The sequence below is a fragment of the Hippopotamus amphibius genome, unplaced genomic scaffold, assembly GCF_030028045.1.
Source record: "Hippopotamus amphibius kiboko isolate mHipAmp2 unplaced genomic scaffold, mHipAmp2.hap2 H_1, whole genome shotgun sequence".
Taxonomy (NCBI): Eukaryota; Metazoa; Chordata; class Mammalia; order Artiodactyla; family Hippopotamidae; genus Hippopotamus; species Hippopotamus amphibius.
In genome coordinates this window covers 2,798,319-2,823,282 of record NW_026648280.1, presented here as the reverse complement: position 1 = coordinate 2,823,282, position 24,964 = coordinate 2,798,319, and the positions used below count along the sequence as shown (strand labels likewise).

General features: G+C 52.1%; 3 protein-coding genes and 1 non-coding gene across 5 annotated transcripts; 1 reads left to right on the top strand and 3 right to left on the bottom strand.

Annotated features, from left to right (window-relative positions):
• Positions 1-228: 228 nt before the first annotated feature.
• On the bottom strand, positions 229-6,185 carry ZNF324 (zinc finger protein 324). Of its 2 annotated transcripts, none has more exons than XM_057719478.1 (4): positions 5,826-6,185; positions 4,101-4,227; positions 3,655-3,771; positions 229-3,036 (listed from the first exon to the last, which is right to left on the bottom strand). In XM_057719478.1, exons 1-4 carry the CDS (start codon positions 5,859-5,861, stop codon positions 1,616-1,618), a joined length of 1,701 nt encoding a protein of 566 aa, XP_057575461.1. In that variant the 5' UTR covers positions 5,862-6,185; the 3' UTR covers positions 229-1,615. The 2 variants fall into 2 exon arrangements, with proteins under 2 accessions (XP_057575461.1, XP_057575462.1); XM_057719479.1 differs by lacking the exon at positions 5,826-6,185 and adding an exon at positions 5,057-5,139.
• LOC130843072 (small nucleolar RNA SNORA30/SNORA37 family) lies at positions 5,109-5,239 on the bottom strand. The gene has a single exon (XR_009050699.1). It is a non-coding gene; the product is annotated as a small nucleolar RNA SNORA30/SNORA37 family (small nucleolar RNA).
• A 2,309-nt stretch (positions 6,186-8,494) lies between the features above and the next one.
• On the bottom strand, positions 8,495-11,543 carry LOC130842922 (60S ribosomal protein L17-like). The gene is made up of 2 exons (XM_057719505.1): positions 11,373-11,543; positions 8,495-8,878 (listed from the first exon to the last, which is right to left on the bottom strand). The coding sequence occupies exons 1-2, from the start codon at positions 11,541-11,543 to the stop codon at positions 8,495-8,497; spliced, it is 555 nt and encodes a 184-aa protein (XP_057575488.1).
• Positions 11,544-11,712: 169 nt separating this feature from the next.
• On the top strand, positions 11,713-12,460 carry LOC130842927 (ADP-ribosylation factor-like protein 6-interacting protein 1). The gene has a single exon (XM_057719508.1). The coding sequence runs from the start codon at positions 11,725-11,727 to the stop codon at positions 12,334-12,336; it is 612 nt and encodes a 203-aa protein (XP_057575491.1). The 5' UTR covers positions 11,713-11,724; the 3' UTR covers positions 12,337-12,460.
• The last annotated feature ends 12,504 nt before the right edge of the window (positions 12,461-24,964 follow it).

Genomic DNA, 24,964 nt, shown 5'->3' with positions numbered 1-24,964 from the left:
TCCACAAAGGCTCATCTCCCAGTAGAGCCGCTGCTTGGGGCAACCCCACCCTGCCCAGGTCTCCCGGCGGCCAAGGGCACACAGCTCCTCAGTGGGCCACAGACAGGCTGCACCTCTACCCTGTGGCCTCTCAAAGAGACCAGGGTTGAAGCCAAGTCCTTGCAGCTGTGTGATGACACGTTTGCATTGTGCTAGGGTGAAACAAGCTTCAGGCTGTTACCATTCACATGTTTTTAAAAAGAAACCTTTATTAGAGAACATCTCTGGACTCTGTCTTGTTAAAACTTTCTGAACCATGACCTGGAGGCTGAGGCTGTGGACCTACACAGTGCCGTGCAAGAATTTACAATGTACATCCATTTCAAGCTGTAACTTCTACTAGTCGTTTTTCTCCCCCAGTAAAAACACCAATAAATTCCCTGGGGGGTAAAGCCCAAGGTGGAGATGGTGCTGGTCTGCTGAAGGCCACAAGAAGTCAACCAGGTCCCCACCGTGTGGGTAATGTCACACTGAGGAGGGGATCTTGGGAGAGCACCACACACAGCCTCAGATAATGGCAGGCACATGGCCACTGGACCCCAGAGCCAAGCAGCTCCATCTTGTCTCCTCTGAACCAGTTGTTATGGTCACCTCTCGTCAAGGCAATGGGGACAGAAAGGCTCCTGTAACGCTGACTTTGGTAACAACAGGACACAACCGAAGCTGAGGCTTGGACCAGCAGAATCTGAATGAACCAGCACAGCTGGGGAACCATCACTCGCGATCTCTGTGCTTCCCCCGGGGACCTCCCACCTCCACCTCCTCCACTTCCTGAAGGTCTGCCTGAGCAGGGAGCCAGGCAGGCTTCACCTGGCCTTCAGAGCTGGCAGGCTACGTGTGGGGGAAAAGCGGGGAACTCCCTGGTGCCGTGCCAGTGACTCTGCTGTGTGCCACTCACGGCCCCTCTCTGTGCCTCAGTTTCCTCATCTGAGACGTGGGGACACCAGCCCCGGCAGCCACCCACAGAGCTGTCAGGAGAAACGGCAGCACTCAGAACGGGGGCTGGCAGTTGGCACTTGCTGGCCCTTACCAGGATGCAGCCTGTCAGGGTGCTGCCAACACCCTCTGCAGGCCTGAGTCTTTGCTCTTCCCCAGAGGAGGGAGCTGAGGCTTAGAGTCCCGCCACTTGTCCAAAGCCAGCACCCGCCCCTCACGTGACTTTCTATCTACTGGGCCTGCTCCCAGGAAGCCCTGGATGAACGGAGGCCTGGGGGAATATCCTGGGGGTGGCGGTGGCGGTGGAGGGGTTCCATGCAAACCCTACGTCTTGGGTGGAAACCTTGGAAACTTCTCAGGACCGCCTCCCCCCCACCCCAGCCCTTCTTGTTCGCGCCCACAGTCTAAACACACGCACACCGGCGGCACCATGCTGGCCTCCCCCTGACCCTTCTGCGGCGTGCCCTCTTGCGGATGGAAGAGTGAGCTGTGGCGGACAAGAGGCGAATCTTGCCACCACGTGCAGGTGGAAGCGCAGTTCACGCGCAGAGCTTCTCCAAAGCCTGGCTCTGCAGAGGGCAGGGGCCCCGTATCCACGGGAGGGACTCAGCACACGCCGGGGAAGGTCCTGGCTGCGACCTCAAGCCTCAGCCATCTTCGGAACCGTGGCTGGGCCCGAGGCGGCCGTGGGCCCGGTGTCCATCCCCAGCGCGCCTTCGCACGATGCCCCCGACGGAGGCCTGGCCAGCGGTGGCGGGCCGGCCCGGGCCCGCCGCGCTGGCTTCTCGCCGGTGTGCAGCCTCTGGTGGTGGAAGAGGGCCGGCCGCTCGCGGAAGGCGCGGCCGCACTGCGCGCACACAAAGGGCTTCTCGCCCGTGTGGATGCGACGGTGGCTGAGCAGCACGGCGCCCTTGGCGAAGGCCTTGCCGCAGTCCGTGCAGCGGAACGGCCGCTCGCCCGTGTGCAGCAGCCGGTGCTGCCTGAGGTTGGAGCTGTGGCTGAAGGCGCGGCCGCACTGCGCGCAGGCGAAGGGCTTCTCGCCCGTGTGCACGCGCCGGTGCTTGAAGAGCGACGAGCCCTGGCTGAAGGCGGCCCCGCAGAGCGCGCAGGCGAAGGGCTTCTCGCCCGTGTGCGTGCGCTCGTGCTGGATCAGGTGCGAGTTGCGGCAGAAGCTACGGCCGCAGCGCGCACACGCGTACGGCCGGCCCCCCGCGTGGATCTTGCGGTGCTGGCTGAGGTTGGAGCGGTGGCTGAAGGCCTTGCCGCACTCGGCGCAGCGGAAGGCCTTCTCTGCCGTGTGGATGCGCTGATGCCGCACGAGGGAGGAGCTGTGCCGGAAGGCCTGGCCGCAGGCCGGGCAGGTGTAAGGCGTCTCCCCGCTGTGGATGCGCTGGTGCTGCGTCAGGTGCGATGTCTGGCTAAAGGCCTTGCCGCACTGCGCACACTCGTACGGCCGCTCCCCGGTGTGGGTGCGCAGGTGCTTCAGCAGGTCCGAGCTTTTCACAAACACTTTGCTGCAAGCCCTGCACTCGAAGGGCTTCTCCCCAGAGAGGAGGCCGGGGCCAGCGTGTAGGGCCTCGCCCAGTTCGGCCCACGTTGGGGGCTCCGGGCTGGCGGGCAGTCTCTGAGGCTCGGGCCAAGCCGCACCCATTCCTCGTCCCCACTGAGCCTCTGGGGCGCTCGGAAAGGCTCTCCCGGGGGCCTCGCGTGCATACGGCTTCTGCTGCTCCGGCGCCCTCGGCTGCTTGCCTGGCGCTGGATGGTCTGCGAGGGCCTTCTCCCTGGGTGGGGCCCGCAGAGAAGAGGTCAGCCGCAGGCTGACGCTGGCCTCGCCACTGCCCGGGCCAAGCCGCAGCCTTTCCCAGTAGATCACAGAGACCCCGGTGGGTTTCCTCTCCCGAGAAGGGGAGACGCCGAGCCGACCTTCCAGCCTTTTCCGACGCTCGCAGGCACCACCGCCGGGGAGGACCCTAGGAGGTGCCAGAGGGGGGCCATCCCCGCAGGCCCCTGGCAGTGCTGCTTCTCCAGAAACATCTCTGTCCTCTGGCAGATGAGGGGAACCTGAAGGTGCAGCAACAGAGGACATGGGGGTCACCCTGGAGAAGTCGCACGGGGGGGCGAGGGGGCCCCCAGGACCGCGCATGGCGGCGGCGGGGGAGCAGGGGCCTGGCTCCCCTCCTGCACGGAGTCCGGCCCTGGGGCACTCCGCAGGCAGCCTTCGCTCCTTACACGCATGGCTCCCTGACGTGACAGATCTTACTCGCCAGCTCTGGTGACTGACTGCCTCTCCCCTAGCAGGGTCAACCCCACAAGGCAGGACCAGAAGCCATCCGCGTAAGGCCGTGTCCCCAGTGCCTGGAACGGCAATGGCCACTGCAAACGCTCAACGATGAACATGTGCATGAATGACCCCACAGATGAGGCAGCAAGGGAAGACGGGGAGGGTCTGAGGCCACACAGACTGGCTGAGGGTAGGATTCTAAGCAGGTCTCCCCACGGCCTGGGGGTGGCTCCTGGAGCTCCCTTCAAGGGCAGCCAAAGCTGGAGCCTCCAGAAGAGGCTGATGGTAAAAGGAGTCAGTTTGGTGGGAAGCCGGAGAGGAGAGCGTCCAGGAGGGAAAGTGGACAGAAGCTTGGCCACAGGATGGCCCCAAGCTCACACCCCTGAGTCCCCACTCACCAGGGCTGGGCCTCCCCTGGGCATTCCTGGCCAGAGTCACATCTGTCCCATTGAGAACCCAGGGCTCCTCGCCACGCTCGAGCTGGATGACCACATGGGGTCGGGAGACAGAGAGTCCTGTGGGAGAACACAAGCAAGTGAGGGGCCGACCCTGGCAGATGGCAGGAGACAGGGCCTCGTGGGACACGGACAGCATCATCTGTGCAACCATGAAAACCCGAGATCGCACCACAGGGCAGGGCTCATGGAGCAGCTCAGTGGTTCCTGTGAGAAGAACCATGTTGGCAACACCGAGGGAGGGGACTGAGCACTGAGGCGCCACAGCTAACAGGGACACTCAGCCTGGCCGGCACGTGGCTGCTCATAGGCTACCAGGTGCTAAGAGCTTCGTGCTGGCAGCCCAGCCTGGCAACAACTGAGCTCCCCGTGGAGGGCTCAGGGCTTACCCAGCGAGGCCAGGAGGGCGAAGTTCTCCAGCATCACACGGCGGTACAGAGCCCTCTGCGCTGCATCCAGGAGCCCCCACTCCTCCTGAGAGAAGTACACGGCCACGTCGTCAAAGGCCATCAGGCCCTACAAGAGTTGGAAGATGGACATGATCTAAGCTATGGCCGTGTGACCCAAGACCCAGCTCCCCGCCCCAAAGGCTACCTCGGCTCATGCCCCTCAGAGGCTCACCCTCCTCCCCCAAGGCTCTACAGACGGAACTTCTCTTACCTGTCTGGGCCCCTCCCTTCCACCTTCCCCCTCTAAGCCACAGATGCCTCTTTAACCGGCCTGGTCACTCTACACAAGGCAGCCAGAGGAAGCGCCTGGCCTTCAGCAGGCTGCCACCCCAAGGACAGCCCCTGGTGTCCACTCATCCTCCAGCCTTTGCACAAGCAGAGCCTCCCCAAAGGTGGCCCCATTACTCTTGTATAAGTAACCGTGCAAGTCGCAGCTGCAGAGCCCTCATGACATGCCCATCCCTGTAGGGATGCCCTTTCCTGCTGAACTTGGTGTGACATTTCAAGGCTGCTCTTTGAACTCTCCAGTCACCACTGGGGTGGCCACAAGAATCTGGTGGGCACACAAGAAGCCATTTCCCACCTCCCTCCATAGCCAGGCGCCCTCTATTTCCTCCTCACTTGGCTGCCACCCTCCCTTCCTTCAGCCAACTGCCAGACTTCCCCTGAGAGCCCCAGGGACTGCCAGCCTTTCCTCATCAACCTAGAGCCCTAACTGCCCATGCCTGTCCCTGGCTGAGTCCCTGGGACCCCCTCCTACTCCTAAGTTTGATTCCCAGGCTCTCCCTTGCTCAGGACACCAGGACTCTGTCCTTGGATAAGTACAATTCCAGGCCCATGTGACACCCCTACTCTGTGACACCACAGACTCTTCCCAATTTCTCCCAGAAACCTACTTTCCCTCAAATTCCTAATTTTGTCTACATCAGCTCCGTCCTTTTTTTTTCCTTCTGTCCCATTGAGTGACAGTTGCCACTGGCACAGTCCCAGGGCAAGGATGTAACCAAGGGTTTTCAATTTCAGCACCAGCTACCAAATCCTGGCCCCACTGCCTGGGGGAGGACCTGTGAAAGTGCTGGGCAGCTCCATTCCTTCGGGTGCTAGGGCGGAAAACCTTAGACGAGCCCTTCACGCAGGACACTCACGCTGACCTCCCCCCCCCCAACCCCCCCACCGCGCCGCACTTGATGCCTCAGCAGATCTTCCCACAATCCAACGGTTTTTCCCATCCCCACTGCCCGGACTGTGGCAATAGCCTCCCCCCTGCACACCGCCACCCCGTGCTTCTGTTCTCCACTCAGCAAACGGTGGGATACCTTAAAATTCCCGCTGCCCTCGGGATAGTCTTAACTCCTCGGCCTGCCCTTTCAGACATACATATCCTCTCTCCGCCGAGCAACTCAGTTTCGGAAGCATCTACCCTCAGGCTTCCCTCCCAGCTTTTGTAGACGGGGGACCCTCCCCTTGCAACTTCCACGCCTCACCCCCTTAGCTGCCAGAAGGGGGGATCCCACGGGTGCACGTCTAATCGGCCGGGACAGGAACACCGAGGAAGAAGCGCGAGGGGAAGACAAGACTTCCAGGTAAAGTGCCTCCCTCGATCGGGACTTGGGTCCATGAAGGAGGCACCCGGGCGGGTGGGGGCCCGGGGCTCCCACTCCTCACCTGCGCCGGGTCTGTCTGCGCCGCCGCCGCCGCCATCGGAACCTGCAGAAAAGTGCAGGCGCCCAGATGCCGGGCCTCACTCTCCCGGTCTGTCAAGGGCGCCGCGTCTGGGCTGCGTGGAGGCCGGAGAGCACGTGGCTCGGGGGCTGCCCACGCCGCACCCCGGGAAACTGAGGCCGGCGGCGGGCCGGGGGCCCGCGGGCTCCGCTGCCCGCGCCTCGGGTCTCCGCTCGCACGGACTCGCTGCCCGCACCTCGGGTCTCCAGGCCCTCCCGCAAAACCGGCCCAGAGCCGGCGCTCTCCGGCCGTCACCGGCGTGGCCTGACGCCGGCAGCCAAGTGACAGTCCCGGACGCCGGAAGTCCCATCTCGCGAGCTCTCATTGGCCCGTGGCGCGCCGCGGACGCACGCGCAGTGCCTCCTGGGAGGCGTGGTTCCCGCCCGCCTGCCAGCGCGGTAGGCGGAGCCCTCTTCGTCTCCACGGCTACGGCCAAGCGCCGCCGGTGGGGGCCCTGGGAGGTGACGTCTGCAGCCGCGCCAGGGTGGCGGGCTGCGCGTGCGGTGGGGTCCCGGCTGGTCCGCGAGCGCTGCGGGTAAAAGCTGAATTGCTGAGGCCCCGGGAGGCCCCCGCCCCAGCGCAGCACCGGGGACGAAGCACGACGGGAGTCCCATCCCATGCCCGGCTCCTGGGGCTTCGTACCAGAGCGGTGTGTGACCTCCGCTTGTCAGCGTCCCGTTAGGGTTGGGAATAGCCCCCACGCAGAGTTGCAAGCCCCTAGTCTGTTTTTCTAGCGTCTGAAATCATTCTCTGAGACCTCCTCAAACTTCTCTGAGTTTTCCTTGCTCTACTGGGCCACGCAAAAAGTGCTTTCCCAGACTCACTTGTGCCTAGGTGGTCTAGGTCTTGCCTTGCCGAGCATGTCAAGTTGACGTTCCTATTTTTCGGGGGCGGGGGGAGCCTATGTTGGTAAGACACATAAAATCAAAAGGAAGGGCGGTCTCAATGCAGCCTGGCTACTGCTGGCAGAGAATAAAAGGTTTTCTCTTTGTTGTTCCACTCTGAGGGTCTCTTTTTCAGGGTCCTTTGTCCTCATACATAAAATGGAACAACAGTGGTACCCACCATATAGGGCTATTGTAAGTTAATATGGAACGAATCTGTGTCAAGTTTATTCATTCTTTCTGTCTGCCTCCCTGCTTACCTCTCTAGGTAAGTTATAGGTGATCTTTGTAGCATCTATATCAGCCCTGTCTGTAGTATTAATACTGTTTGTACATCTTTGTAATGCAAGAGATAGTATCAGTTTTGGAGTATTTGTATGTAAATTTTGCTCACTTTGAAATAATTGAAGAAAATCTAATGTATTTGTAGGTAGGGAATGTTTCCTGCAATTACAGTAAACAAAGAATATACAAGTCCCATCTGAGGTGCACCTTGAACCCACGTACTGGGGCTCGAACCCAGCCTAAACCCAGATTGCGACTTGAACCCACGGTCTTTTTTTTAGGCCATGCCACCCAGCATGCAGGAACCTAGTTGCCCATCAGAGATGGAACCCTGGCCCCCTGCTGTGAAAGCTTGGAGTCTTAACCATTGGACCTCCAGGGAAGTCCCAACCCCTGGTATTTTGAGATTACACACCTGATTTTAGGACTTACTGAAGTTCAGGTTCTTTGTGTCTCATCACAGAAAGAATTCAGTGAGATACAAAGTGATAGGTAAGAGATGGATTTATTTAGAGATACATTTTCCATAAATAGAATGTGGTCTGGGACTTCTCAGGTGGCATAGTGGTTAAGAATCCACCTGCCAATGCAGGGGATGTGGGTTCGATCCCTGATCTGGGAAGATCCCACATGTCATGGAGCAACTAAGCCTGCGAGCCACAACTACTGAGCCCATGTGCTGCAACTACAGAAGCCCACACACCTAGAGCCTGTGCTCTGCAACAAGAGATGCCACCACCCTGAAAAGCCTGTGCACCGCAACGAAGAGTAGTCCCCTCTCACCACAACTAGAGAAAGCCCGAGGGCAGCAACAAAGATCCAACACAGCCAATGAGTAAATTAATTAATTTTAAAAAATCAAGGCATCAGCAGGGATGCATTGCTTCTGGAGACTCTGGGGAAGAATGGGTTCCCTTGCCTGTTCCAGACTCCAGAGTCTGCCAGCATTTCTTGAGTCGTTGGTCTTTCTGTCTTCAAAGTCAGCAATGGCAACTTGAGTCTTTCTCACATTGCATCACCCTGACTCAGTCACTCTCCATCTCTACCCCCTCCCTCTTCTATTTTTTAAGAACACTTGTGATTACATTGCTTCCTCCCACCCTCTCAACCTCAGATAATTCAGAATGATCATTTCAAGGTCAACTGATTATCAACCTTAATTCCACCTACCATTTTAGTTCCTCCTTGCCCTGTAACATAACATATTTACATGTTCTGGAGATTAGGTCCTGGGCACCTTTGGTTGGGGGGCATTATTCTGCCTACCACTAGCATACTTTAAAAAAGAATTAAACATTGCCTGCCTGGCTACTTGTTAAGTCAAGAATGAGTGCATTTTATATTCACATATTGAGGGATGAGGAAGTCATTCTGGTATACAGGATTTAACTTGACTTTTTTTTTTTTTTTTGCTTTTACATTTGAATTTATTTTTTGTGGCATTTATTTCCGGGCCATAAGTTTTTGTTTCTTCTGGGATGTCTTTTTCTTCTGTACAACCTCCTCTTCTGGTTTAGGAACAATCTGTTCTTTCTCAGTAAGGATCATCTCAATGTGGCAGGGAGAGCTCATGTATGGGTTGATATGACCATGAGCTCTGTAAGTCCTTCGCCGAATCTTGTGGGCCTTGTTCACCTGGATGTGCTCAATGGCCAGAGAATCTACCTCTAAGCCCTTAAGTTCAGCATTACTCTCTTCATTTTTGAGCATGTGCAGTAACAATTCAGCACTCTTTTTGGGCCACCGACCCTGGGTCCAGCCCCACTGTTTGGCCTGGGCACACCTACCAACTCCACCATTGTAACGACGGAATGGCACACATTGTTTCTTTCTTTTTTTTTTTTTAAGAACTTTTATTGACATACAGTTAACAGACAATAAACAGCATACATTTAGAGTGCACAGTTTGGTGTCCCAATCTCCCAATTCATTCCCCCCCAACCCTCCCCGCTTCCCCCACTTGGTGTCATGTGTTTGCTTTCCACACCTGTGTCTCCATTTCTGCCTTGCATTTCCTCCCTCATAGTTGTTAGCATTTGTCTTATGTATTGAGGTGCTCCTATATTGGGTGCATATATATTTATAATTGTTATCGCTTCTTCTCTTCTTCTTGGATGGATCCCTTGATCTTTATGTAATGTCCTTTCTTGTCTCTTGTAACTTTTTATTTTAAAGTCTATTTTATCTGATATGAGTATTGCTACTCCTGCTTTCTTTTGATTTTCATTTGCATGGAATATCTTTTGCCATCCCCACACTTTCAGTCTGTATGTGTCCCTGGTCTGAAGTGGGTCTCTTGTAGACAGCATATACATGGGTCTTGTTTCTGTATCCATTCAGCCAGTCTGTGTCTTCTGGTTGGTGCATTTAGTCCATTTACATTCAAGGTAATTGTCAATATGTATATTCCTATTACCATTTTCTTAATTGTTTTGTTGTTGTTTTTGTAGGTCCTTTTCTTCTCTTATGTTTCCCGCTTAGAGAAGTTCCTTTAGCATTTGTTGTAGGGCTGGTTTGGTGGTGCCGAATTCTCTTAGCTGTTGCTTGTCTGCAAAGCTTTTGATTTCTCCATCGAATCTGAATGAGATCCTTGCTGGGTAGAATATTCTTGGTTGTAGGTTCTTCCCTTTCATCACTTGAAATATATCATGCCACTCCCTTCTGGCTTGCAGAGTTTCTGCTGAGAAATCAGCTGTTAACCTTACGGAGTTCCCTTGTATGTTATTTGTCATTTTTCCCTTGTTGCTTTTAATAACTTTTCTCTGTCTTTAATTTTTGTCAATTTGACTACTATATGTCTTGGCGTGTTTCTCCTTGGATTTATCCTGCCTGGGACTCTCTGTGCTTCCTGGACTTGGGCAGCTATTTCCTTTCCCATGTTAGGGAAGTTTTCAACTATAATCTCTTCCAGTATTTTCTCGGGTCCTTTCTCTCTCTCGTCTCCTTCTGGGACCCCTATAATGCGCATGTTGGTGTGTTTAACATTGTCCCAGAGGTATCTTATGCTGTCTTCAGTTCTTTTCATTCTTTTTTCTTTATTCTTTTCTGCATCAGTGATGATCACCATTCTGTCTTCCAGGTCACTTATTCGTCCTTCTGCCTCCATTAATCTGCTATTGGTTCCTTCTAGTGTATTTTTCATTTCAGTTATTGTGTTGCATATCTCTGTTTGTTTGCTCTTTAATTCTTCTAGGTCTTTGGTAAACTTTTTGATCTTTGCATCCAGTCTTTTTTCAAAGTCCTGGATCATCTTCGCTATCATTATTCTGAATTCTTTTTCTGGAAGGGTGCCTATCTCCTCTTCATTTAGTTGTTTTTCTGGGGCTTTATCCTGTCCCTTCATCTGGTACAAAGTCCTCTGCTTTTTCATTTTCTCTATCTTTCTGTGGCTGTGGTTTTCAGTTCCACAAGATGAAATACTGCTGATACTGCTTGATACTGCTGTCTGCCCTCTTGTGGAGGAAGCTATCAAGGAGCCTCCTGTGTACTTCCTGATGGGAGGGAATGATGGTCGGTAGGGCTGGGTGGGTGGAGCTCAGTAAAGCTTTAATCCGATTTGGTGGGCAGATTTGGTGGGTGGAGCTCAGTAAAACTTTAATCTGCTTGTCTGCTAATGGGTGGGGCTGTGTTCACACCTTGTTGGTTGTTTGGCCTGAGGCTACCTAGCACTGGAGCCCACAGGCTCTTTGGTGGGGCTAATGGTGGACTCTGGGAGGGCTCACTCCAATGAGCACTTCCCAGAACCCCTGCCGCCAGTGCCCCCTTCTTCTCTGTGAGCCACAGCCACCCCCCACCTCTGCAGGGAACCCTCCAACACCAGCAGGTAGGTCTGGTCCAGTCTCCTATGGGGTCACTGCTCCTTCCCCCTGGGTCCTGGTGAGCACATTTTTTTGTGTGCCCTCCAAGAGTGGAGTCTCTGTTTCCCCCAGTTCTGTGGCGGTCCTGCAATCAAATCCTGCTGGCTTTCAGAGTCTGATTCTCTGCGGATTCCTCCTCCTGTTGCTGGACTCCCAGGTTGGGAAGCCTGACATGGGGGGCTCAGAACCCTCACTTTAGTGGGTGGACTTCTGCAGTATAACTGTTCTCCAGTTTGTGAGTCACCCACCCAGCATTTATGGGATTTGATTTTAACGCGATTGCGCCCCTCCTACCGTCTCATTGCGGCTTCTCCTTTGTCTCTGGATGTGGGGTGTCTTTTTTGGTGAGTTCCAGTGTCTTTCTGTCGATGATTGTTCAGTAGTTAGTTGTAATTCTGGTGCTCTTGCAAGAGCAAGTGAGCACACCTCCTCCTACTCCACCATCTTAATCCTATCTCTTGCACACATTGTTTCTTTAAAGTGACATCCTTCAGATAGTTGGTGGCTTTTCGGATATGCATACCCTTAATGGCCTGGGCAGTTTCACAAGTGTTCTTAAAGTGAACAGGAAGATTCGAACCTCTTGACTTGCATGATTTTGTGGGGTTTTCTGGGGCAAGTGAATAGCGAACCATATTTAGAGGTCAACCTCAGCCCACTTGCTGGAAAAAAAAAAGTAACGACTTTTATGCTCACTAAAAGAGCCTGTTTGTGGCCTATCAAAAATACATGGTACAGACGGTTGCAGTTAGTGGCTGTGAGGGAGGCCGGTTTTGGGGGTTGTTTTGCGCTGGGTGAGATGACACCTCCGGAGCGATGGCGGAAGGGGATAATCGCAGCACCAACCTGCTGGCTGCAGAGACTGCAAGTCTGGAAGAGCAGCTGCAAGGATGGGGAGAAGTGATGCTCATGGCAGATAAAGTCCTTCGATGGGAAAGAGCCAGGTTTCCACCTGCCATCATGGGTGTGGTTTCTTTGGTGTTTCTGACTATCTACTATCTAGATCCATCCGTTCTGTCAGGTGTTTCCTGTTTTGTTATGTTTTTGTGCTTGGCTGACTACCTTGTTCCCATTCTAGCGCCTAGAATTTTTGGCTCCAATAAATGGACCACTGAGCAACAGCAAAGATTCCATGAAATTTGCAGCAATCTAGTAAAAACTCGACGCAGAGCTGTGGGCTGGTGGAAAAGCCTCTTTACGCTAAAGGAAGAAAAGCCTAAAATGTACTTCATGACCATGATCATTTCTCTTGCTGCGGTTGCCTGGGTGGGACAGCAAGTCCACAGCCTCCTTCTCACCTACCTGATAGTGACTTTCTTACTCTTGCTTCCTGGACTAAACCAACATGGAATCATTTCGAAGTACATTGGAATGGCCAAAAGAGAGATAAACAAGCTTCTCAAACAAAAAGGAAAGAAAAATGAATAATGCATCTGCTTTATTCAGTGTGATGAATGGCATGTACATTGTCTTTGGGAACAGTGTCTGTTTTGCTGTCTGGATACTAAAACGTTGCAGAAGTAGCTCTTTGCTGTCCCTTACTCTGCCTTTAGTTAGTAGAAATTCCAACTTGCCAAGTAAGGCTGTATGCCCAGTGTCTTCATGGGTGTGTTCTCATCAGCTGGCCTTATATGGACAGCTCATTCATCAGCACCACTTGTCTTGTTTTTCTCACCAGGTTTAATTGAACTCTTTTAAAAATAATACAGTGGTGAACTTCACCCTTTAGTACAGTTAACAGTGATGTGGGATAACTGTTCAAGTAGATCGTTGCTGTAGCTGGCTACAAGATGAGTGGTCTGTGACTACAGGAAGCTGGTTCTATCATCTGCTTCCATAGTCTGCTTCCAAAACTATCTGGCTTCGTGAATATAGAGACCAAGTTTCCCACTTCTGATGAAGAGACCAGTTAAGATTCATTCCTCATTCTGTTTCGATACTATGGGAGAAGAATCCTCATGGAATAAAATGAAACTAACTCCATGGCCTAATATGTGCTGATTTCTCCCTTGTGCAGAATTTAGCAATTTGTAGGAAACATTGATCCTTCCTCCTAAATGGGGAAGAACTCTTGTTCGCTTGTACTTAAATTTGAAGTTAGTACATCCTTAAAGGCTTTTTAGTAGCAGGCTTACACAAGTTGGTATTTAGGATTTTTAGCAACTTTTAATTTCAGATTTTCAGCTAACTGAAACTAAAGTATGTAATAGGTTAAGAGTCATGTCTATGACCTTCACTCCAAGACCAGCCAATAAAGGACAAAACTCTTTCTGTGTTTAGTCAAGATTGATTTCAGTAGAAAATAATCTTATCCTACTAATTTTTCAAGACCAGAATAAGCCTTTAAAGGTAAGTCTCAAGAGTCTCATTTTATGGTAACACTGGCTGCTTTTGGTCCCCATAAATGGAATAGTTGAAATCTGTAGGAATGAACGTCTGAGGGCTGGAAATATGACATATTTGGGAACAATTCTTAGACTGATTAACTAGCTATAACATAGTTTTGTGAATTTATTGCACTGATGCTATAAAACTTGGACCTTGTGGTATATCTGTCCCTAAATAAAGTGTTGTTTTCTCCCCTTCAATATTGCTGTAAACAGTGGCACCTGCGGAGCATATGTTTGACTTTTCTTTTTTAATGTTTTGTATACAAACTACTGTAATTTACATTTCCTCGTTGTAAATAAGCTTGTCTGCCTATCCAGATTTTCATGTTTGTGTGGTCTACCAATTAACTACTTTTGCAATTTTAATCCTGTATTATTTCTTCTACTTTGTTTTGTGTAAAAGGGGAAAAATAAAAAAGCTGGAATCCCTCAAAAAAAAAATACATGGTACATCTGCTGTAATCATTAAAGAAAAGGGGGCACTGACCAGAAGTAAAGAATGTCCATGTTAAAAATAAAGTCTAAATGCCTCCATTTCCATTCCTGGGACACCAATGCTTGTATTCCTTCAATGATAAGGCTATCTTTTTCTCAAGGCCATACTGACTCACTGTATGCATGCTGACCTTTTTGTTGTTGTTGTTAAACTTGAAGGAATGCATCCTTGACCTGTTCGATGTTCTTTTTTTTCTGACAAGATATAAAAAGGCGCCATGTTTCTGAAGAGCACTTCCTCAGTTACCTGAGAGGATGCCTTCTGGGCTGTAGTCCTCAATTTGGCTCAAATAAAACTGTCTTCTATCCCTAGCAGAGACTGCGCATTACTTCCAGCGACAGTGTCAGCAACCATTCTGTAGACAGGTGTATGTAAGAGGCTTGGGATGATGGTGGTGGTGACAATAAAGACAATAACAATACTAACTCTCTCATATATATAGCACCACGTGCCTGCCCTGCTCTAAGCACTTTTCATATCACCTCTCATGAAGAAAGTTGTATTTTCCAAATTTTGTCACAGGACTTTGAAGTAAAGCTGATTCTGAGTGAGCATCGGAATCCCCAGGAGGGCTTGTCAGGCTCATCTCTGTGGGGGGCGGGGGCAAGAACCTGCATTTCTAGCAAGTTTCCCAGTGATGCTGATGCTCCTGATTCAGGGACCAGTTTGGGGACCACTGAATTAGAGACATTAAGGTTAATAAACAAAGTCTCCAGTATTTTCACTTGACACCCTCAGAGGCAAGAAATGTTTCCCCAGGGGCCTCCTCAGGGCTGGTTGTCCGAGGCCCCGGACACGTGTCACTTTCTGGACAGTTATCTCTGCGAGAAGAAGCCAGGGAGCAGCCCCTTTAAGAGGAAGAAAAGACTCGCCCCAGCAGTCTCTTTTCTTGGCTCTCCATTTCCCAGCGCCCCTCGCCGGGCTGCTTGAGCGTTGCCAGGGGTAATGTGAGGGCACGCCCCACAGAGGTGGATTCAGGGCGGAAACTACATTGACCACAAGGCATCGGGGTCGGTGGGTTCGGGACCAATCATAACCCAGAACAAGATCAGCTTCCTGCTGCTCAGTCGGAGAGGGCGGGACTTCCGGCGTCGCCATTGTTGGCGTTCCTTTTGCTCTTGACAGGTCGTTTTCCGCCGCCCTTGGGGACCCGCGTGTTGGGCCGGGGCCTCTTTCTAGGACCCTCCTCGGGATCTGGCCGAAGTGGACAGTGAGGAGGATGGGACTGGCCTCCAAGCTCCGTAGGAGCCGCAGTGTCCTGTAACGGGGTGCCTGCGTCCCCACGGCCCCCGGAGGCGGCGTTTATACCCTGGGGCCAGAGGCCCCGCGTGCAACGGGCGGTGGGCGGCCCCCAGCCTGGGGTGGGGGTGGGGATCAGCAGGGCCCGCCCGGGTCTGATGGCGGCGGCGCTGAGGGACCCGGTGCGGGTGAGTGGAAGGTCCCCGCAGCCCCCACTCACTCGGACCCCTACCCATGTGGCCCAGGACCCCCGACAGAGGGGAGGGGGTGCCCCTGGACTCTGCCCCTCCACCTTCGCTACCCGGACCCTGGGGTTACTACAAGCCCAAGGTCCCAGTCTGGCCAGGGGTCTTGTGGAAAGGTTCTCATTTCTGGAATCCAGCGGGACGAGGTGTGCAAAGCTGTTTCAGGCACAGGTACCAGGATGTGTAAATGCTTGGAGATGAAGCTCAGCTGGGAGTGTTCAGGGCACTGAAGGTCTCCCTGGTGTCTGGTGGACAGGAGCTTGGCCTGTCACCTGAGGGTGGTGGGAGCCACGGAAGGTTTGGAGCAGAAGAGGGAGGTGATCTGACTTAGGTGTTCACAGGCTCCCTCCGGCTGCAGAGCAGAAGACAGGAAGGTGAGGGTGAGGAAAGAGAAAAGGAGGCATACAAGGGTGCTACCTTAATATACTAGTTGAGTGACCAGTGGCTTGGCCAGAGCGGTGAGTGTAGTTGGGAGAAGTGGTTGGAGCTTGGATCTAAGTTAAGCCTGATTTTATGTGGAGGGGTAGAGAGAGAGAGGCTGAGGAGGTGCGGATGTCCCCGCAGGTGCTGGCCTCAGTGATTAGGAGGTAGACGTACATCAGGGAAGTTCAGAAGTTCAGGAGGTGCGTTTTGACCATGTTGAGGCTGAGATGTCCCAGAGACTGCCCCTCCCCCCCCCCCCCCCCCGCTCCTGTTCCACGCAGCATGTAGGATTTTAGTTCCCCAACCAGGGATGGAACCCACACCCCCTACATTGGAAGCCAGGGATGTCCCTCCCCGAGCCTTCTGAGTGCGGGTCTAAGTTATGCTGAGGGACTCCGCTTGCAGACGTCCAGTTGGCAGTGGCCGGCCTGTGAACTGAGGTGGAACGCAGGTGCAGATTTCGGAGGGAGCAACTTTAGGGCATGGTGATGGATGCCGCACTGGGGCAGCTGAGGACTGGGTGGTTGCTCGGGTACCTGGGCAGGGGTGGTGGGTGTCACAAGGTCAGATGAAGGGAGGTAGCAGCCACAAGGGAAGGGGTGTGTGGGAGAGGAGGGTCCAGAGGTGACCCTGGTCCCCAGGGCAGAGGTGGATGACAGAGGGACCGGGGCTGGTGTCCGCTCACCTCTCTGTGGCTCACCAGGCTTTCTTGGCCACCCTCCGTGGGACCTGTGAGTTTCAGTAGGGTGGCAGGTTAGCTTAGTGGTGGGCAGGCAGCTGGGAATGTTGCAGGCCTGGGGCGGGAGGTGGTGGGGCTGGGCTTTGAATGTATCTTAGGAAAGAATACAGTGGCTTAGGGAGGGGACAGCATGCAGAAAGGCACAGGCTAGGACATGTCAGAGGTCCGTGTCCAGCCTTGGTGGCTACGGGTCGAAGGTAGGAGTAGGCTGCGTTGGAGAAACAATGAAGGAAAATCTGGGTGCCACCCCTGACAGTTGGGATCTTTTGAAGTCTGGGTCAGGAAGGGCTCCTGGTTGACCTCCCCAAGCAGCCAGGCTCTGACACCATTTGCAGAGTGGCCTTTGTGGGCCGGGGGATGGTGTGAGGTGTGGAGATGTGGAATACAAAGCCTGATGGGTGCATGCGGGGGAACTGAGTCAGTGGGCTGCAGTCTGGTACTAGGGGGCCTCTGGGAGAAAGGGGGCCTCCAGTTTCGTGTTTCTGGGAGGCAGGATCTGGGGACTGAGAGGAATTACCTGGCAGGAAGGAGTGGGGCCCTACATGCCAGGCTCAGGGTATTGATGGCATCTGTCTACCTGCCTACTCTTTGCAGGGTGACTGTGACCAATGGGACATGAGACAGTGGCACCCATGACATTGCATCTTGGGGAAGTGGGTGACCTGGAGTGTTTGGGGAGGATGGTTTAGGGGTGGTGTGATGCAGGGTCAGAGGTCTAGGCCTGTATGGGCGCACCTGTGCAATTTTTGTTTTTTGTTCATTTTTCTACTGCCCTTTGGTCTGGTAGACTTAGTTGTCCTCATCATGGCAGGGCTGGGGGACCTTTGAGGACGTGGCCATGTACTTCTCCCGCGAGGAGTGGGGGGCTCCTTGATGAGGCTCAGAGGCACCTGTACCACGAAGTGATGCTGGAGAACTTGGCACTGGTGGCCGCTCTGGGTAAGGCCCTCCCAGCCTCCTCTTCTAGGCTCTGTCCCTCCTCTTCTCCCAGGAGCAGCTCTGTCTTCCCACAGCTGAGCATGGGTGCTGCTTCCTCCCCTGGACCATCTGCCTTGTGTGCCTGCTCCTTTCCCCGAGGAGCCTCAACACCTGATTCTGAAGCCTTCCAGGGAAAGGCTCAGGGCTTGGAGTGTCAATCTGGCTGCCCAGATCTGTCCAGATCGGTGGCCTCTCTGAGCCTGGCTGTGCTGTGGACCACAGACACCAACATAGTCACTGCTTGTGCAGACCACTGGGCTGTTCCTGGGAAACGCTCCTCTGGGGCTGATTTTAATACTGGGTTTTCTTCCCAGTTGCAAAGATGACATGAACTCCTTTTGGTCTCTCACTGGATAGGTTGCCCTGAGCTAGGCCAGCTCCTTACCCACTTGGCTTTCTGCCAGGACTTGTATCTTCCACATCCTGCATGATTGTTCAATCACAGGAACAGGGCAAAGGACCCTGGATGTCCATGTCTCTAGCCACATCAAGAGAGGCTGGGAGGGGGCCTGGCTCTGGTGACTGGGAGCTGGGGGCAGAGGGGACATTGGGGCGGGGTCACATTATACTGGGCACTTGCCCTGTGTCCACTGGAGCTTGTTGCTGGGGCCAATGGCCCCACTCTACTCCCACCTTCCTTCTTCAGCGAGGACAGTCCACCTCCTTGCCATTTGTCTTTTGTCCCTAAGCCCTGATGACGGACAGCCTCACTGCTCTGATGTCCATTTCTCCCCAACTCCCCACCTTTCCTCCCTTTGCAGGGCTGTCCCAGGTTAGCCTACAGTCCACGTATCATGACCTGTGCACGTGTCTCTATGTAGACTTGGAGCACTGGATGCCCTAGGTTTTCCTGGGCTTGTGCACACGGCTCTGTGTCCTGTTTTCCTGTCAGATCTCTCCTCTCCTGATGAAAGCTGAGGAATAAGTTGGAATCTCTGCCTCTCCTCCCAGCCTGAACCCCACCCCAGTGTTCTCACAGGTGCTGGGACAAGTCCTGCACCAGTGGCTCTACCTCACCCTGACTTGATCTACAGACTTATTACTGAATGTGTCAGACACACATCGGTGAAGGGACTGCCCTCTCGCAACAAAGCCTACATACATGTCACCAGCATTTCTCTGCTTTCAGATTGTTGGTGTGGAGCAGAGGCTGAGGAGGTGCCTCCTGAGCAGAGTGTTCATGCAACACTGCTCCAGTCCGGGACCCCCCAAGGCAGGTCTATCCACCCAGAAGGCCAACACCTGTGATGTGTGTGTCCTGGTGTTAAAAGACATACTACACCTGGCTGAGCACCAGGGAATATACCCCAGGCAGAAATTGTACACGTGTGATGCACGTGATAGAGGCTTCTGGCTCTGTGCAAACTCTCACAAGCACCATAAGGAGCACAGTGAAGAGAAACCCTTCACATGTGGGGAGTGTGGTAAGGCTGTCCTGGACAGCCATGGCCTCCAGCCCCAGGCCACCCACAGAGAGGGGATGCCACGTAGGAACACTGAGTGCAAGGAGGCCTTCCCACCCGGCTCCACTCACCAGCAACAGCAGGGAGGCCACGCCACACAGAAGTCCTTCAGGTGTAGTGACTGCGGGCAAGCCTTCCTGAAGGCCTTCACACTCCTCGACCACCTCATCACTCACGCCAAAGAGAGACCCATCAGGTGTCCAGCAGGTGGAAATGCCCCCCAAGGAGAACTCAACCCTGGTTCACCCCCAAAGAACTTACACTGGGGAAACATCCCATGTGTGTAAGGAATGTGGGAAGGTGTTCAGCCACCTGTTTAACTTGAGAACACATCAGAAAGATCACACTGGAAAAGCGCATCTCAGTTGCAATGAATGTGGGAGTCTTTACCTGCAGACACTCACTCAGCACCAGAGAGTTCACACTAGAGAAAGGCCTTATGAGTGTGACCAATGTGGGAAAGCTTTCACTTGTAGCTTTCACGTTGTTTGGCACCAGAAAGTTCACAACACAGAGAGGCCTTATGTGTGCAGACAGTGTCGGCAAGTCTTTAGCTGTATCTCCAACATTGCTGAGCACCAGAAAATACACACCAGAGAAAGGCTTTATGAGTGCAGTGAGTACGGGAAAACCTTCATTAACACCTTCCATCTTGTCCGGCACCAGAAAGTTCACAACACAGAAAAGCCTTTTGTGTGCAACAAATGTGGGAAAGCCTTCAGGCAAACGTCCAAACTTATTCTGCATCAAATAAGTCATACTGGAGAAAGACCTTATAAGTGCAACCACTGTGGGAAGGCCTTCAGTTGCCCCTCCAACCTCGTTCCATACCAGTGAATTCACACTGGAGAAAAGCCTTACAAGTGCTCCAAATGTGGGAAAGCCTTTAGTCAAAGCTCTGCCCTCATTCAGCACCAGAAAGTTCACACTCGAGAAAGGCCTTATGAGTGCACTGAATGTGGGAAAGCTTTCAGCTACAGCTCTAACCTTGTTAAGCACCAGAAAGTTCACTCCAGAAAACAGCCTTATGAGTGCTGCCAGTGTGGGAAGGCCTTCAATGAAAGCTACATTCTCAGTCAGCACCAGAGAGTTCACACTGGAGAAGAGCCTTATGCATGTAACAAATGCGGGAAAGCTTTCCTCTACAGCTCAAACCTCTCTAAGCGCCAGAAGGGTCACACTGGAAAAGAGCTGTCTGAGTGCAGTGGACATAGGATCACCTTCAGCCAGAGCTCCAGCCTCCCTCAGCCCAGAAAGGTCACACCAGAGAAAGGCCTTAGGAGTGTGGCAAGAGTGGATGAGCACTAGTGAGGGCCCTCTCCTTGTTCCATAAAAGGACTCACTTCTGAAAAACTCCTGTGAAAGGAGCTTTCTTTGTGAGGAAGCCATCAGCCAAAATTTGAAACTTGCATGTCCCAGATTGGCTGTAGTGCCAGGTAAGTGGGAAGCTTTCGGGAGCTATACTGCACTTTCTAATCTGTCCAGGTGCCTTGCCAGATTATGTCACTGCCAGATGCCCTCTTATCTCTACCAGCCGACAGGTCGCCAGAGCATGTGCCTGTCATCTCAGCATACTCAGGGAATGCAGGCTTGTGTTCTCATTCCCTGCAGGGAGCCATGAATGTTGGGAACCTGTTGGGGTGGCCTCATTTTGCACTTCTCCCCTGTCCCCAGTGGCTCGGGTGTTGCCCTGACATAGTTCTCTCCAGGAGGATCTGAACTGGAGTCTGAGGATGTCCAGAGGAGGCTTCCCTTCTTCGTGGACATTGTTGAGTCTACAGATGATACCTGCAATGGACTGGTCCAGCCTCCAAATCACCCAACCCTGGAACTGCCTGCCTCCAGAGCATAATAAAGACCTTATTGATGAAGCCATCTTTAATCCTCAGACTCCACCCATTGTGTACGGGGAGAGATTGAGAACAGAACTGGGCTCTAATGGTGAAAAGGGAGGGGAGAGCTTTTGTGGGGGCCCTGACTTTGAGAGTAGGGCAGCAAGGAATAGCTTGCAGTCTAGTTTAACCTAATCTGCCTTGTGGCCCAAGGCCTCCTGGGACAGACTGAAGGTCTCTAGGCCAAATCTTGTATCTTTGGAATACAGGAATACCTACTGGGCCCAGAGCTTTGGGTTTTGAGTATTGGTGTGGGGATATCCAGTAATTCCTGAGTAGCATTCATGGGAATGTCCTACATCTCTCAAAAGTGTTGAGGGGCCACTGTCTCCTGGAACCTCCCCATGGGTCCAGTAAGGCCCCTGATGTCCAGAATCTGTAGGTAGGTATCTCTGGATTTAAGATCCACAGGGGCCAGGTGGAACCACGAATGGGTGTGGACACACTGGATTTGAGTTCAGGAAGACTATGGCAAATGGAGGAGATGTGGCCAATGCTGTGCCTGGACCACGCACATCATCCCACTCACCAGAGCTGAGTGTGTTCAGCATCATGCAGGCAGCCTGAAATAGCCATGGTGGAATTTATACCACAGAAATTAGCAAGTGTTACCTCTCTGGGGAAAAACAACAACAACCACTTGAGAAAACCTGATCTGTAGAGTTTGCCAAACTTGCTGATGGTGACCCTGGCCACAGGAAAGACTTATCTCTGCAGGGGAGTCCTGCACACTCTCGCCTTGTCCTCCGAACAAGTGCAGATGCCCTTTGAGAATGCGCATAGCCAGTGGTGTGCTGCTCACTGCCAGGCAATAATCTAGAGGTGGTGTGGATTCCTATAGCCTCCCTGGGCTGCTCACTTCCAGGCCATCACTGTATAGGCAAGAACGCTGGGACTGAGAAAAGGGCCACAGTCCAGGATTTTAGTGGCCCAGTAGGTATTCCAGGTGAGTATGGTAGCTGCTGGCCTCATCATCTCCTGTTTGCTGCTGCCACTGAGGCAGGGCTGTTCCCAGGTATAGGGGTCAGAGATGGTGGAGTCAACACGTGGTTGCCCCATTTTCTGGGTTTCCAAGAGGAGTGAGAGATCCATGTTTGTTTTCTTCTTCAATCTTTATTGGCATATAATTGCTTTACACTGTTGTGCCAGTTTCCGCTGTACCACAAACAGAATCAGCTGCATTCATACATATATCCCCGTGTCCCCTCCCCCTTGAGCCTCCCTTCTACCCTCCCTATCCCACCCCTCTAAGTCATCACCAGTCATAGAGTTGATCTCCCTGTCTTATGCAGTTGCTTCCCACTCGTCATCTATTTTACATTTGGTAGTGTATAAATGTCAATACTACTCTTTCACTTTGTCCCAGCTTCTCCTTCCCCCTACTTCCCGTGTCCTCAAGTTTGTTCTCTACATCTGTGTCTTTGTTCTTCCTCTGCCACTGAGTTCATCAGTACCATTTTTTTAGATTCCATATATATGCATAAGCACATGATATTTGTTTTTCTCTTTCTGACTTACTTTGCTCTGTATGACAGACTCTAGGTCCATCCACCTCACTACAAATAACTCAATTTCATTCCTTTTTATGGCTGATTAATATTCCATTGTATATATGTGCCACATCTTCTTTATCCATTCATCTGTCAATGGACATTTAGGTTGCTTCCATGTCCTGGCTATGGTAAATAGTGCTGCAAGGAACATTATGGTACATGTATCTTTTTGAATTATGGTTTTCTCCGGGTATATGAGGCCCATGTTTTTATGTGGAGCCTTTTGATTTTGTAAAGGTTGAAAACTATTTCCCCAAACTTCAAAGTTTATAGGTATATACGCAAACTATATATTAGAGCCCAATATACGGGCTCCATATGTGTTTCTGGACTAACATTTGTGACTCAGCAAAAAAGCAAACCAGGAGCCCAGGGGTCCCTGGGGGTCCTCAGACATGAAGGCTTTTGGCCCAGTGTTTACTGCACAGCATGTGGTGGGGCAGAGGCACTGCTGCTACTCCACTCAGGATGACTCTCTGCCACTGCCCCCCACCCCCCGCCAGTTCCCTGAAGCTGACCACGAGAGGGATGACATTCCTGGCTGGCTTGTGGTCAGCCAAGCATGCAGCAGGTCTGCCTAAGCTCTCCCCGACATCCCAAGGTGTCAGGGAATCCTCTGAACTCAGACCATCCCCTCTGGGTGTAATGACTGTCTTCCACCAACATGGGGGGCTTGGGATCAGGGTTACAATCAGTTGAACCTTGAGGCCTCAGACTTCCTAGCAAAGGGTGGACACATCAAAGGCTCAACTCCTTGAACCCTTGTAGTCACCTTTGGTTAGAGAGGCCACATAACACTGCCCCCAGTGCATGGGTGAAGCCTTTCACCTGCCTTCCACTCTCCCCATCAGGGCTCTGCATACCAGCCAACTCAATGGAATCTTAATATTTCCCTGGTGATGCCAGAACATACCAAAGGTCTATTGGTTCTAAGTGTTTGATTCCCCAGAGTACCAATTCATCCCAAGCATCAGGAGGTACCCAGGGACAGTTGGCCTGCTCAGGCCCACTCTCCTGGGTGTTTCACTTGCCTCCCACCAACATGGAAGAGTGGCTTGGAATCAGAATTAAAGTCTAGCTGAGCAATGTGGGACTCAAGCCTCCAAGAAAGACAGGGCAGACATCTGTCTTCAGAATTCAATCCTTTTTTTTGGCTGTGCCTTGTGGTTTATGGGATCTTAGTTCCCTGACCAGGGATCAAACCCTGGCCCTTGGCAGTGAAAGCGTGGAGTACTAACCACTGGACCACCAGGGAATTCCCATCAATCCTTTGTATCCTGAATGGTCTGCAATGTGTAGATCTTATAAAATTAAGACTTTTGGTGAAGAGTCTGATTTGGTAGAGTATCCTTGACCTGAACGTGCCTTGGAGTCCCCCGAGTAGGATTCTGTGCAGGGCAGGCGGCCTGCCGTGTGTGTGTGTGTCTGTGTGTGTGTGTGTGTCTGTGGGTACATGATTGTGTGCATGTGCCTGAACACCCAAAACAAAGCCCTCGTGGCTCTAAGCATCTATAGACTGGGGCTATTGACATCCATCTTGACTCTACAGGAAGGCTGGCCTGTGAATCAGCCACAGAGGAAGGCAGTGTTAGTTGAGCCCCTGATACACTTAGTGCCTGATGCCAGATGACAAGTGGACTTTTGGGTTCTATGTACCAAAACTGGCCAAGGCAATTCAATGAGGAAAAGATAATCTTTTCAACCAACAGTGTTGGAACAACTAGACAGCCATATGTAACAACAACAACAAACCTCCACCCACAACTCAAGTCATATGCAAAAGTTAAAACTGATCATAGACATACGTGTAAAGCTTATAACGATAAAGCTTCTGGAAGAAAGCACATGACCTTGGATTTGATGGGTTTCTTAAATATATCATAAAAAGCAAAACAAAAAAAAAAGATAAATCAATTGGACTTCATACAAATTTTAAATTTTTTTCAACAGTCACTCTCAAGAAAATAAAAATGTAAGCCACAGACTGGGAAAACTCTGCAAAACAAATACTGACAAAGGACTTGAGTCTAGACGATGTAAAGAACTCTTACAACTTAATATGACAAACAACCTAATTTAAAAAAATGGGCAAAAGTGACTTGAACATTCACTTCATTAAAGAAGATACATGTATGGCAAATAAGCACATGGCTTCTATGTAAAATGTGTTATTTATTTAAAGCCCACAGCACCCCCATCTAGAGATAGTGAGCTGGTAAAGGACACAAACTCTGGAGCTACACATCACAGCTGATAATTAGCTGTGTGCCCTTGGACAAGTTACAAAGTCTCTGTGATTCAGTTCCCCCTATATGTAACAGATGATTGATAATGATGTCCCTATATTTAAATGATGGATGTGGCAGAGGTGCAGGCCTGCAGGTTCTCAGAAACTCTGCACACCCTCAACCCACAAGGACTCAGTCATCAGAGCAGACTCATGGCTGTCCCACAGAAAGGGCACGGTCACTCTGGGCTGCCAGTTTCTCCCACTCCCTATTTTCTCACACTCTGTGTTCCTTTACCACTTAATATACCCACCTGGCTCTTACAGGAATACAAGAAGGTGACCCTGCCTTTCAGGGTCTGGTGTCTAGAGGGCATGTCTTCTAGCCCAGGGAAAGAGCTTCCTGTCATT